This window comes from Phyllobates terribilis, unplaced genomic scaffold, assembly GCF_046119375.1.
Source record: "Phyllobates terribilis strain yellow unplaced genomic scaffold, ASM4611937v1 Scaffold_3__8_contigs__length_932513732, whole genome shotgun sequence".
NCBI lineage: Eukaryota > Metazoa > Chordata > Amphibia > Anura > Dendrobatidae > Phyllobates > Phyllobates terribilis.
The window spans coordinates 783,493,480-783,508,493 of NW_027362763.1; the positions used below are offsets into that span (position 1 = coordinate 783,493,480).

At 40.2% G+C, this 15,014-nt stretch overlaps 1 protein-coding gene across 2 annotated transcripts in view; it reads right to left on the bottom strand.

Annotated features, from left to right (window-relative positions):
* The window catches only part of SANBR (SANT and BTB domain regulator of CSR), a 71,664-nt gene that overhangs the window by 21,674 nt on the left and 34,976 nt on the right, over positions 1-15,014 (bottom strand). Inside the window, exons 11-16 of one of the 2 annotated variants that reach the window (XM_073673346.1) lie at positions 11,576-11,699; positions 9,691-9,828; positions 6,459-6,595; positions 6,269-6,368; positions 5,315-5,347; positions 4,899-4,998 (exon numbers count right to left, since the gene is read on the bottom strand). In XM_073673346.1, coding sequence (XP_073529447.1) covers positions 4,899-4,998; positions 5,315-5,347; positions 6,269-6,368; positions 6,459-6,595; positions 9,691-9,828; positions 11,576-11,699 — 632 coding nt within the window. The remainder of the gene's footprint in view (positions 1-4,898; positions 4,999-5,314; positions 5,348-6,268; positions 6,369-6,458; positions 6,596-9,690; positions 9,829-11,575; positions 11,700-15,014) is intronic. The other variant, XM_073673348.1, reaches the window with a different exon arrangement.

Genomic DNA, 15,014 nt, shown 5'->3' on the forward strand with positions numbered 1-15,014 from the left:
AGCAGCCAGAGATGCAGATGTGTTATGTGCAGCATGCTGTGCATAATAATTTGGAACATGCATTTTGAGTGCAGTTTGAGTTTTTTATTTTTTTAAAAATATACTGTTATCATAGGCAGTTTGTACAAAAACCTTTCAATTGTACTCTAATAGTTATTTGACTGGAAAATTACAATGACTGCAATTCATATAGGTAATTTGGGAAAATCTGAGAAAATATTATTTGCATAATAATTTGGAACACAGTGTAGTCTCCTATGGAGACTATTGAAGCATGCAGAAAGTGTAAACAAAATGGTTTTAAAAATATAAAAAAAAAGTAAAAAATATAAAAGTTTAAATCACCCTACTTTCGCCCCATTCAAAATAAAATAAAAAAAATTCCCACATACACATATTTGGTATTGCCGCATTCAGAATCGCCCGATCTATCAATATAAAAAAAAAGAATTAATCCGATCGGTAAACAGCGTAACGAGAAAACAATTCTAAACGGCAGAATTAGGTTTTTTTGGTCGTCACAACATTGCAATAAAATGCAATAAAGGGCGATCAAAACATCGGATCTACCCCAATATTGTATCAATAAAAACTTCAGCTCGGCACGCAAAAAATAAGTCCTCACACGGCCCCAGATCACAAAAAATGGAGACACTACGGGTCTCAGAAAATGCAGCCATTTTTTTTTCCAGCAAACTTTGGATTTTTTTTCACCACTTAAATAAAAAATAACCTATACATGTTTGGTGTCTACGAACTCGTAATGACCTGGAGAATAATAATGGCAGGTTGGTTTTAGCATTCAGTGAACGTGGTAAAAAAACAACCCAAAAAACAACTATGGAATTGCATTTTTTTTGCAATTTCACCGCAGTTGGAATTTTTTTCCCGTTTTCCAGTACACGATATGTTAAAACCAGTGATAGCGTTTAAAAGTACAACTCGTCCCGCAAAAAATAAGCCCTCACATGTCCATATTGACAGAAAAATAAAAAGGCTATGGCTCTGGGAAGAAGGGGAGCAAAAAACGAAAACGAAAACGCAAAAAAGGAAAAACCCAAGGTCCTTATGGGGTTAAAAGCTAAGTTTTTGGTCCTTTTAATAAGGGATAATTAGTGGGGGTTCTCCCCTTTTGCTATGTGATTTATAATCCCTCCCAGGTCTACTTATACCCTATAGTTTTTTTAGCTTAAAAGTAGGAGCTACAAAAGTGTCAACGAAGGTTTACAACAACCTAAAAATATGAAAAACCCAGAGGATCGCATCGTAATAAACATTGGCAACTAAATTATTTTAGCACATGTAGCGACTGTTTAAAGGAGTCTTCCAGTCTTAATAAGTCATGACATATTAATAGGATAAGTGTCACAGGTTTGTCAGATGTAACAGACAGTCGCTCTGCATCTTGCGGCAGAAGGTCACTGCGTTTGGCATTGCAGATGCCTTCTTAATCCTTCTGACTTTTGGACCCAGTGGCAACCTCCCTCCTGCTCTGATTGACACACCCTGGTCTGGGTGTTTATAAACTCTCAGTCTGCTTCAGGGAGTCGCCGGTGATATTCTCATTTTCCCTTGCTTGGAGCAACAGCAGTTGGCTAGCTTCTTCTCTGGTGCCCTTGGAGTACGCTTGGTGTTATCTCTCTGGTGTCTGCTCAAGCTAAGTTTCCCCCCTTTGTTTGTCTCCCTTGTTGTCTTTAGTTTATAGTGGGGACTAATCAGTGCTCACCCCCCTCCCTATCTAGGACCTAGCTCTAGGGATATACAGGGATTAGGTTTCTTGCTCAGCAATAGCTGCGGAACCTATATATAGACAGTAGGACAGGTAGGGTGATATTAGATTCGCTGGTTTCTGAGCCGGGACCGGAGGGTATGTATAAGTTATACATACTCCCAGCCATACACTTGTATGGAGCAAGGCCGCACCCCGACTAGTGACGCGTCTTTCCAGTGGGTGTGGCCGACTAGAGGGCGTGGTCTCTATCCATACAAGTGCATGGAGTGAAGCCACGCCCACTAGATGGGCCCTGGCCGGGAGTATATATAACGCATACATATCCTCTGGTTCAGAAACCGGCTGACTTATCCATTTGGACCAGACAACCCCTCTAATGATCACTGGGGGTGCAACCTCTGAGAATGAATGAGCTGCTGGCCTGCTTCAGCACTGCAGGATGGCGCTCTTATCCTCCTGACTGTGCACAGAAATGTGGATATTGACTGGAAGAGAACCACTCTGCATCGGATTGACCTGATGCCCCTCTACTTAGCAAAAACTGTGAAAAGAATGCAGCGTAGACCCAAGAAATTATTAAATAATGGCGCATCCTAGTGGTACGCTATCACCCGTTAAGAGAAGAATGCCTTTCTACGTCTATGTTCACACATTGCATTTTTTGCAACTTTAAGGCAAATTAGAAGCGGTTTTATACAGTAACAGGAAAAGCTATGAGATCTCAGAAATCTCATACACACGCTTTTTTTTTTTTCTTGACTGAATTTGAGAACTACAGAGTTTTTTAAATCTGCAGCATGTCAAATCTTTCAGTCTTTTTTCACACCTTTATATGTGAAAGTAAAAAAAAAAAAAAAAGCTGCAAAAAAATACAATAAGCGTTTTTGCAGCATTTTTGGTGAATAAAACTAACTTAATTAAACATGTATTGTAAACAAAGCACCTTAATGAAGGGGCATTTTGGAGTGGGATTCATCAAATTCATTAAAAGACGCAAGCCACTTACTCGTGCCTCCATGCATCTTGCCAGAAATGCTACTCCAGTCAGTGACTGGAATATCATTTCTGGCGTAAAAAACAGTTAATATTGATGAATCTGACCACAGCCTGTCCCTCCCTGACTCAGAAATTGATGTAAAAATGACAATAGTCACAAAATGTTCAATGTGTTTTACGCCTGGCATAAACACGTTGATGAATAGGGACTTGAGTATTCAGGGAAGACAGAGCAAATGTCATTTCAGGAGAACTTGCAGCAGGATGTCTGTGTCTGCCTCTAGCGCCTCCCCTTTCCATAGAACTTTATAAACACCAACTGCCATCTCCTATCTCAGTAATGGGAAAGTCTATCTTCATTGAATACATGAAATGAGATTGTATCATCAGTCCTGGTGGAGAAAGAAGTAGATTTTTCTTGTAAGATAAATTACAAAAGTTGCTTAATTTCATGTGAACTATTGATTTATGGAATAAAAATTAAAACAACTGTTACTCTTTGAGCTGTGGATAAAGAGGTGCCCTGCTGATTAAAATCATAGTGTTCTTGGCAATAATCTACTTGTTTGTTGACAATTCAATGCTGTCTTATGTGTACACACGTGGTCGTCATAATTGTTGGTACCCCCCGTTTAATGAAAGAAAAACCCACAATGGTCTCAGAAATAACTTGAATCTGACAAAAGTAATAATAAATTAAAAATATATGAAAATGAACAAATGAAAGTCAGTCATTGCTTTTCAACCCTGCTTCCACAGAATTTTTAAAAAAAATTAAACTCATGAAATAGGCCTGGACAGAAATGATGGTACCTTTGAAAATAATGTGACAAAAGGGACATGTTAAATCAAGTTGTATCCATTAATTAGCATCACAGGTGTCTACAATCTTGTAATCTGTCAGTGGGCCTGTATATAGGGCTACAGATACTCACTGTGATGTTTGGTGACATGGTGTGTACCACACTCAACATGGACCAAAGGAAGCAAAGGAAAGAGTTGTCTCAGGAGATTAGAAAGAAAATTATAGACAAGCGTGTTAAAGGTAAAGGTTATAAAACCATCTCCAAGCAGCTTGATGTTCCTGTGACTACAGTTGCACATATTATTCAGAAATTTAAGATCCATGGGACTGTAGCCAACCTCCCTGGACGTGGCCGCAGGAGGAAAATTGATGACAAATCAAAGAGACGGATAATACGAATGGTAATAAAAGAGCCCAGGATAACTTCTAAAGAGATTAAAAGGTGAACTTCAAGCTCTAGGAACATCAGTGTCAGATCGCACCATCTATCGTTGTTTGATCCAAAGTGGACTTCATGGGAGACGACCAAGGAGAACACCATTGTTGAAAAAAAATCATAAAAAAGCCAGACTGGAATTTGCCAAACTACATGTTGACAATCCATAAAGCTTCTGGGAGAATGTCCTATGGACAGATGAGTCAAAAATGGAAGTTTTTGGCAAGGCACATCAGCATTATGTTCACAGACGGAAAAATTAAGCATATCAAGAAAAGAACACTGTGGAAGAGGCTCTGTTATGTTCTGGGGCTGCCTTGCTGCATTTGGCACAGGCTACCTTGAATATGTGCAGGGTACAATGAAATCTCAAGACTATCAAGGGATTCTAGAGAGAAATGTGCTGCCCAGTGTCAGAAAGCTTGGTCTCAGTAGCAGGTCATGGGTCTTGTAACGATAATGACCCAAACACCCAAGAATGGTTAAGAGGAAAACATTGGACTATTCTGAAGTGGCCTTCTATGAGCCCTGACCTAAATCCTATTGAGCATCTTTGGAAAGAGCTGAAACATGCCATCTGGAAAAGGCAACCTTCAAACATGAGACAACTGGAGCAGTTTGCTCATGAGGAGTGGGCCAAAATACCTGTCGAGAGGTGCAGAAGTCTCATTGACGGTTACAGGAATCGTTTGATTGCAGTGATTGCCTCAAAAGGTTGTTCAACAAAATATTAAGCTAAGAAGAACCATCATTTCTGTCCAGGCCTATTTCATCAGTTTAATTTTTTTTAAAAAAGCAGGGTTGAAAAGCAATGTCTGACTTTCATTTGTTCATTTTCAAAGATTTTTAATTTATTATTTCTTGTGTCAGTATACACACACACACACACACATATATGGGGAGGCGTGTTAAAGTGACAAGAAGCATACCAGGTTTTTTGAACACTTCTTCTTCATCTCCAACCTCATCTTCCGTCACCTCGGATCCAGTTGTGTAGTCGTCCTCTTCTGATAGCAGAGACTGCTGCTTCTAGAACAGAAAATGCTTTTTTGCAAAAATAGCAAAAAAAAATTGTGTAACAAGTCGTTTTATATTTAGATATTTAACTTTGCATCTTTACCTCCATTACCTGTAGAACATTTTTTTTATTTTTATTTTCCTCTCCATCTTGTCAGGCTAGCACCTTGATAAATAGTAAAAAATCTCCTGGTGTAACTGAATATTATAACTGTGATGGATTATCATACGACCAACCCATTAGGTTCTGGATGAAAATCAGAATTGTCTGAAGTAACAAGCAAGGTGTGAACAACGCAACACTCAAAAATCTGCTACTTCTACTTACCAGCTGCAGACTGAAGTTCTTTAATGAAAGAAACTAAGCCCCTCAAAACAAGGGAAAGAGAATGAAAGACAGGAAAGAAAAGGACAAGGTAGAGAGAGAAGAAACATTAGACTGGAGATAAGTGAATAACACAATATACAAGACTTTGCAAGGCAAAACATGGAAAATTCTAGAAAACATGTATTAAGGAGAGTGTACGCTTTTTACAATACTCTTTATTAGATATGCACCCTAAAAATAAAATGATTATATAGTGTTTTCCGCCTGGACCTCCAGCAATGAGCTGTAATCTGTGGGGGAACTTGACTTCAAGTATTATTTTCTTTCCAGGCCCACTAAAATGCATTAAATGGTGCCATCGGAAATCAATGGCTCATCCATGTAATATATAGACGTGCTGGGTCATCCAGATAGAGACACTCTTTCAAGCCACTAAATGAGAGATCTCTCAGAATTCCTCTAATATGATACTTGAAAGTGGTTCTAACCCAGACAAAGACAATGACAATGAAGAGCCCTCAACATTTCTAATTGGAGGTATTTGCTAATGTTATTATTATTATTACTACTACATCTGCTACATATAGGGTCTTGGAGATGGGAATAACTCTTTAACTCTATCGAGTTCAACCTATAGCCTAACATGTTGATCAAGGCGAAAACATCATGGGGCAGATGTTAATAACTCCTTATTAGGGGAAAAATTAATTTCCAACTCCATACAGCAATAAGACTAGTTCCTTGGATCAACGTCCCATCACATAATCTAGTGCCCATAACCTGTAATATTATATTTATCAAGAAAAGCATCCAGACCCTTCTTGAATTTTAGTAGTGAATCAACCATTTATCATTTTTGTCGCTTTCTGTTATCAGAATGTACTACTACTGGTTAGGATAATGTTCTGTGTGTGAGGGATAAGTATGATTGCATACAGGATGAGGCAGACTCACCGCATTAATCTCCCCAGTCTTCTGTCCACATGCCGTGCTTGTCTCTATTAGGACATCACATTCAAGACCTTTATCTTGACTTAGGCTAATCCCAGAGTCCCTGTGCAGAATCACGACACTTTAATATTAGCCACTGGTGAGATATAATTGATCACAAACTGTGAAAACTTATCAAGCAAAACTTTTTTACCCATTTGAGTCTTTAGAAAAAGGCACAACTATAATCTCCCTCCTCTGTAAGAGGTCACTTAGTATGTCCAAAGAAGAACTCTTTGGTGCATCTCCTCCTCCGGGTAAGCCAATGACATGGTCTCGGACTTTACAGCCCTGGTAGGCAAGAAAGCAGATTTTAATAATTCCTATTATTAGACCATTGATCAGATCAAACTTCTCAAAAATGTATATTTTTTTTGCAACGATAACCGGGTTCAAATTCACCAAGGACCTCGGCATGGAGTATGGTGTTCCTGTGTTTGCGTATGTTTCCTCTGGGTACTCTGGGATACTCCGACACTCCAAAAATATGCAAAAAAGTCAATTTGATTTCTATGAAATTGACCCTTGTATGTTAGAAATACACACATGGTCAAAATTGTTGGTACCCCTCGTTTAATGAAAGAAAAACCCACAATGGTCACAGAAATAACTTGAATCTGACAAAAGTAATAATAAATTAAAAATCTATGAAAATGAACAAATGAAAGTCAGTCATTGCTTTTCAAACCTGCTTCCACAGAATTTAAAAAAAAATTAAACTCATGAAATAGGCCTGGACAGAAATGATGGTACCCCTGAAAATAATGTGACAAAAGGGACATGTTAAATCAAGTTGTGTCCACTAATTAGCATCACAGGTGTCTACAATCTTGTAATCTGTCAGTGGGCCTGTGTATAGGGCTACAGATACTCACTGTGCTGTTTGGTGACATGATATGTACCACACTCAACATGGACCAGAGGAAGCAAAGGAAAGAGTTGTCTCAGGAGATTAGAAAGAAAATTATAGACAAGCATGTTAAATGTAAAGGTTATAAGACCATCTCCAAGTAGTTTGATGTTCCTGTGACTACAGTTGCACATATTATTCAGAAATGTAAGATCCATGGGACAGTAGCCAACCTCCCTGAATGTGGCCGCAGGAGGAAAATTGATGACAAATCAAAGAGACGATTAATACGAATGGTAATAAAAGAGCCCAGGATAACTTCTAAAGAGATTAAAGGTGAACTTCAAGCTCAAGGAACATCAGTGTCAGATCGCACCATTCGTCACTGTTTGATCCAAAGTGAACTTCATGGGAGACAACCAAGGAGAACACCATTGTTGAAAAAAAATCATAAAAAAGCCAGACTGGAATTTGCCAAACTACATGTTGACAAGTCACAAAGCTACTGGGAGAATGTCCAATGCACAGATGAGACAAAAATGGAAGTTTTTGGCAAGGCACATCAGCATTATGTTCACAGACGGAAAAATGAAGCATATCAAGAAAAGAACACTGTCCCTACTGTGAAACATGGAGGAGGCTCTGTTATGTTCTGGGGCTGCTTTGCTGCATCTGGCACAGGGTGTCTTGAATCTGTGCAGGGTACAATGAAATTTCAGGACTATCAAGGGATTCTAGAGAGAAATGTGCTGCCCAGTGTCAGAAAGCTTGGTCTCAGTCGCAGGTCATGGGTCTTGCAACAGGATAATGACCCAAAACACACAGCTAAAAACACCCTAGAATGGCTAAGAGGAAAACTTTGGACTATTCTGAAGTGGCCATCTGTGAGCCCTGACCTAAATCCTGTTGAGCATCTTTGGAAAGAGCTGAAACATGCCGTCTGGAAAAGGCAACCTTCAAACATGAGACAACTGGAGCAGTTTGCTCATGAGGAGTGGCCAAAATACCTGTCAAGAGGTACAGAAGTCTCATTGACGGTTACAGGAATCGTTTGATTGCAGTGATTGCCTCAAAAGGTTGTTCAACAAAATATTAAGTTAAGAGTACCATCATTACTGTCCAGGCCTATTTCATGAGTTTAATATTTTAAAAAATTCTGTGGAAGCAGGGTTGAAAAGCAATGTCTGACTTTCATTTGTTCATTTTCATAGATTTTTAATTTATTATTACTTTTGTCAGATTCAAGTTGTTTCTGTGACCATTGTGGGTTTTTCTTTCATTAAACGAGGGGTACCAACAATTTTGACCACGTGTGTAGGTTAAAGGGGTTATCCAGGACTTTTGTTTTTTTTCCTATGGGGCTAAGAACTTACCCTCAGATAATTGCTAACTACCTGCCTGTTCTGCCCTTCGACAATCTTTCCCGGCTCAGGCAGCGATTCTTCTGCTTCCTTTGACCTCACATCGCCAGAGCAGTTCCCTCTCTTCAGCACTACTCCGTCGCCTGGGTGTCACTGCTGACATCATGCAGATTGATAGCGGGCTCAGCGGGGAGCCGGATGTCTATCAGCATGACATCCGGAGTGACGCCTAATCGACACAGCAGGGCGGAAGAGAAGGAGCTGCTGTATTGACGTGGTGTCACCGGAAGCGGGAGAATTGCCGGTAAGGTCAGCCCATTACCGCTCTGAGGGAGATTTTCGCAGGGAATCACATATAGTTAGCAACTACCTACCGATAAATGCTTAGCCCCATAGGAGAGAAAAAGTCCTGGATGACCCCTTTACGTAGATTGGGAGCCCAATTGAAGACAGGAACCATAGTAAATGGTCATAATCTCTGTACAGTAGTGCGGAATCTGTTGGTGCTACATAAAAAAAAGGGAAATAAATAAAAAAACAAACCACTCTGCTATCTATTCTACAATTTACAATTTCCCTTAAGAACTATGCCATGAAATTACATCCCTCAAGATTTCTAAATTGGCTTACATATTACACAATCTACTCAATAACAACTAAATAAACCTGCAAGGTAGGAAAGCTCTTCTAAAAATGCCTTCATTTGTATCTCACTGTAGAGCTTGTTACAACCAGGTGAGAGGTTAATGGAATCCAAAAAAACAAACAAACTTTGTGCCGTAAATCCCATTTATATGAGCAAACGATCAGTCCTATTTACATGCTAAAATTATAGAGGCGCTTCTATACGAACAATTGTTCACCTGATTGTTAGGTCCCCAGTGTTACAATTGTTGATGGTCAATGATCCCAGTTTTCATGGGGGGGGGTGGGGATTTTCTGGCAACAATTTTTATGTCTGCATAAAAAATGCAATCAATGACAGATGACAATTTGGTAATTTGATTGCTGGAAATGTTTATCGGAGGCGATGAGCGGGAATGAACACTTGTAAGTGTGACTGGTGTCTCCAGCTAAATTCCATGGGCTGTGTGTGGTTATTGACCTATGACACATCTATACCCCACCCCAGTGTGGCAAACACACACTGCAGGTATCAGCATGGTGGCTCTAACCTTTGGAAGCTGTGCAGGGTCAAATCTGAGGACTTTTTGGTTACAGCAGGGATAGACCCCAGTGCCTGGAGAATCGAGTGAATACGAAGCCGGCTCAGGATGATACTGACAATGAGACAACTCATTCAACAGGAACGTCTGAAAGTGAGAAACACAAAGTATTTATTCCATTATCTTTCTCAATATATTGTGCAGAGTCCTGATAACATTTATGAAATACATTGATGAAGTGAAGAGAAAATAAAAACATCCCAATGCACTATCCCATATAGGTACAAAGCCACCATGCATATTAGATGCCTGTTGGCGAACGATGACAGCTATCTCAGCCAACTCTCCCCTAGACAGGAGCGGTATTTCGGCCAAGCCCTCATGTGTTCTCTATGCACATCTAGACTCATCTCCTGGAGAACAAAGTGATCTGTAGTCTAAAATCAGACATCTTCCTCGACAATCATTTGTCCAGGGCCACCATACACATTAATCTGTCGGCTGAACCTGTAGATATTGGCGGGTTCGACCAACATTAGTGTAATGTGTATGAGCCAGTGTGACAAAGTCTGGAGGGGAGATATTTAGCACTGAGATTGTTAGCTCCAGTAATTAAACATAGGAAAAATGTTCCAGCACACGAATGAATGAGGGGTTAATCAGCCATGTTTAGTGCTAAGATGATTAAACACCTGTAGAAAGGGAGGAGGTCAGAGGATAAATTCCCAGCCTTTTAGAGCATTTGGTGTGGGGTGGACCTGGAGGCACAAGCTCTGGAGCTGTTTTGTCATGTGAAGGAAAAATAAACCTTGAGTTGTTTGTTCCAGAAGCGAATGGTTTCCTGTAGCAACAAGGACTGTGCCATACTTTATGTTTTGCTTTTTCCTGTTAGGCCAGGAAGAATGTGTTTGTTTTGCTAACATTGCCGTGGTTTATGCAGCACTCTTAATAAACCACAGAAGATTTAAAGAGACAGTGTTCCTGTGTCTACCTCTATGTGCAACCAAGTGAGCCGATGTACCAAAGGGGCCCTAACGCTCACTCACATGTCGTGAATACAGTTTTGACCAGTGAGGGACCAGGTGCTAAAATGAAGAAGTGATCAGCTGATAACTGATCTCCTCCGAGACTGAAGACAGGCTTCAAAAACTTTCTATTGAAATCTATCAAAATCTGAAAACTAATTGTCCTCTGGGACAGAGATGGTTCCTTAAAGGAATATTCCCAAGCTTACAAGTTATACTCTATCCATGGCCGCTGGGACCCGCACTGATCTCGAGAGTGTGAATGAAGTGGAGGTCGATCAGGCACGTATCTGCTCCATTCATTCTTATGAGAAAGCCAAGACCAGCCGTGTGCATCGCTCAGCTCTCTACAGCGAGGTTATGACAGCAAACTTGTAGCTTAACCCCTTTAAGAATGAATGGCAGTGCACATGATCAACCACTGCTCCATTTACATGGACTTTCCAGAACCCTAAGTCTTGGAATCGGTGGGAGTCCCAATGGTCCTGACCACCAGCGATCGGGAATTAGGGGATAACTTCCAAACTTGAATACCCCTTTAAATCTGTGTTGCAGATATGGTGTATTGATTTGTTTAATTAACAGCAAAATTATACAAAAACGCAATGTGACAGCAATGTCTGAACACGGCCTAAAGAACACCTCTACAGACCATTATCATTGTGCTATCATAAGCCCATTAAAATTATTTTGCCACGGCTGACTGCTGATCATATTCCCCAAACAAAATATAGATTTTTACCACAAATATCATCAAGATGACGGTTCATGCAGCAAAATGCTCCATGGACGCAGATTTCTCTACACATATGTGTGGTATATGATCACTTTTGGGGAAACTATCTCACATGGGTGGGATTAACACTCACCTGCTTACATCTGGAGCAGTTAAGCCAATTGATAGTGCCCCACAAATGCCAATAAACATCTCGCCAAGACTTCAGCTCCTCAAATAAACTTGTCAGGTACTCATGAACATCCCAAATTTTGTCCCTATAAAATCCATGCGGATTAAACAGAGAATTAGTTCCTGCGTGTATCATTTCTTGTATAATATAATTACACTATCAGTTACATACTCCTATTACTTAAATGGAACCTCTCATGTTGAAAATGGTATCTGATCTGCAGGCAGGAGGTTATAGCGCAGGAGGAGCCGATCAGATTGATTGACATTTTTGTGGGAAAAGTTTCAGTACAACCCTGCATTTTAATCACTGAAATCCCTGGTGTTTGTATAAATATGAGTCCAGTGGGCGGTCCTATTCAGTGATTGGCAGTCTTCCATGCATGACTTCCTGCAGAGATAGATGTCAATCACTAGTAGGACCGCCCACTGGACTCATTCATACAAACACCGGGGATTTCAATAAATAAATTAATAACTGAATCTTTACCAACAAACCTATATATCGTTCTGATCAGCTTCTGTTTCACTACATCATGCTGTCCACTGACCAACCTTTATGTGTTACAACATGACTCAAGTTCCCTTAAACTAGTCACTGTCATTTTAACAAACTTTGCATAAATCAATAGTACGATCAAATATAGGAAATTTTTAGCCTATCTTATCGGAGAAATCTGCTTCACCCTCCACTTATTCCCCTCCCACCAGCATTCTGAACTTACCATCCACTTTGAAAGAAAAAAATATGGCTAAAAGCCTTCATGGAGAAAGCAAGAGGGATTGCTAGCTCATAGAAGGATCAGATTAGAGCTCTTATCAAACTATGGAGGGGGGAGGGCGAGTAGTAGTGTGGAGACGTCATAGCAGCTAGCATCCACCCACTAGCTCAGGGGGGACTAAATTAGAGATAGAGCCTTCAGAAGGGAAAACTGGTGAAAATGTTGGATACAAGCCATGTAACATTCATAAGTAGTGCTCCTCCTCACACATAGAAACAGTTGGAGCATATAGGAGGTAAGGATCATCTAAATAATGTTTATCAAGTCACAGATTACTCTGAATATAGAATAGTCAACAATGGCACTCAGCAGATAAGGAGAGAAATGTATTCCAAGATCAGCTTCTAGTATCCAAATGAGCAGAAAAGTCTAACATTTTGGTCAATCCCGGACCTCGGTCCCAGCCCGTGTCTCTATAAGAGCATAAAGTATTCCGGTTAAAGTCTCCATCAGCTGGAACACTCATTTTCTTAAAGAGCTACAGTAAATGACCAAGGTCCGGGACGGCCTAAATGTTATACTCTTCTGCTCACTTGGATACAAGAACCTAATGTTGAAATACATTTCTCTCCATAGTGAGTGTTGTGGATGACTATCCTATGTACAATGAATTTAGATCCCACCACAGATCAGATATTCTGAATAGTCACCTGAAATAACAGGCACACTTAAACCAATTCAAATAATGGTCAATCTGGAAAAAAAGCAAGCCTTTGCCCTTTGTATGTTTTTTCCCCTTGCATGACAGTGGTAATACACTCCTATATGAACCACAATTGTTTTCCAGGACCTTAACTGATACCAATACCTGTAAGGCCTTATTCAGGGAAGGGACAAGGTATTCTGGTGCCATAGGCAGATGAAGCCGATGCAGCCCCACCAAACCCCACCCAATGAACCTTCATCCCCCAGGTAAAGGAATGGTTCGGAGGCTAAAGTAAGAGGAGCCCTAACGCACGCCCCCCACCCCCCAGATGGGTCAGGTAACAAACTCTGACAACCACTTCCACTAGAATGGTTACTTTTTCACCAAGTAATACCATCAAAAGTAAAATAAAAAAAAAAAGTGATGCAACAAATACAGTTTGCAACAAAACAGATGGTGGTTCTGGCGCCATATTCCTACACTGATGGTGGTTGTGAGGTCGTATTCCTGTTCCAATTGTGGTTCTGGTGATATATTCATGTAGTGATGGTTGTTCTGATGCAGGACTCATATACTACTGATGGCTATGATGCATTCATGTAGTGATGATGGTTCTGGTGCTGTATTCATCACCAGAAAATTGAAAAAGTGACTTATTTAATACTAAAAGGTTTCAGAAAGGGAAGGTCCCCCGAAACGTCACCGTGGGTATGTTTCCCTCATCGTTGGTCAGTGTCTCTGCTCTCCTGCTTAATCTATGGAAGTGTATGTCTGCACAGGGATCACCCACACCCAGGATTTGTCTGCAAGTCGGAAGCTTGCTCAAGCTCGTACCGCAGTCTATTTCTATTACTTGGGTGTGTAACAGACACACATATATATATACACATATATATGTATATATTATACACATATATACATACACACATGTACATACATATATATGTATATATAATACACACACATTGGATGAAATATTTTTGCATAAATTATGCAGAAAAACAACTTGTTGTGCAGTTTTCTGTTTTGTACTAATCACCAGAACCATAATTAGCACATAAATATGAAACCAAAATCATCATCAGTACATAAATCGAACACCAGAGCCATCAAGTGTACATGAATGCAGCAGCAGAACTATAATCAATAGGTAACTAGAACCACCAACAGTACATGAATATGACACCAGAACCACCATCAGTATATGAATACATCAACAGAACCACCATCACTACATGAATACATCACTAAGCTTAGTACAGAAATCAATTGTAATATCAAGTCAGGCCCATACATATTTGTTTCTCATGAAAGTACAACTCCCAGTTTGTCCTTAACAATGGTAAGGAGATGCTGGGAGGTGTTTTTATCAGTCTTTATCAGACTGCGGACCATACAGGAACCACAGTACTGATAAGACATAGTCAGTATCAACAAGTAAACATTTACATCCAGGTATCTCATAGGTGACATTTTCTCTGATTGATCTGTTTCTTTCTTTTTGTCTCCATATTGTCCTGACGCCATGATGACTTTTCACATGCACAGCTCTTCTCTCCATATTCCCTCTTCTCCACTCTTCTGCAGCAAATTCTGACATAGTGCCCTTAAAAATAAGAGTGTCATTATAATGCCCACTGCATAAAAATATCTGCCTATATTATGCCCTAAAATAAGCCTCCAATTGTATATGGCCTCCTTACTGTCCAGCTTAATGATCTATAACCACCCCACAGTTTGCCATTATTGGATATAATCGCCACACCATCCGCCCTTATGAAACACAGCTTATACAATGGCTGTCCCCTCTCCACTGTTTTCCCTTACGCTCTCTAGATCTCCACGCTGTCTCCCCACCATGCTAGCCCCTCTCCATACTGTGCGCCCATTTCACACTGTCCCCCTACACCAGGGGTCTCAAACACGCGGCCCGCGGGCCGCATGCGGCCCCTGAGGCTGCTTTATGCGGCCCG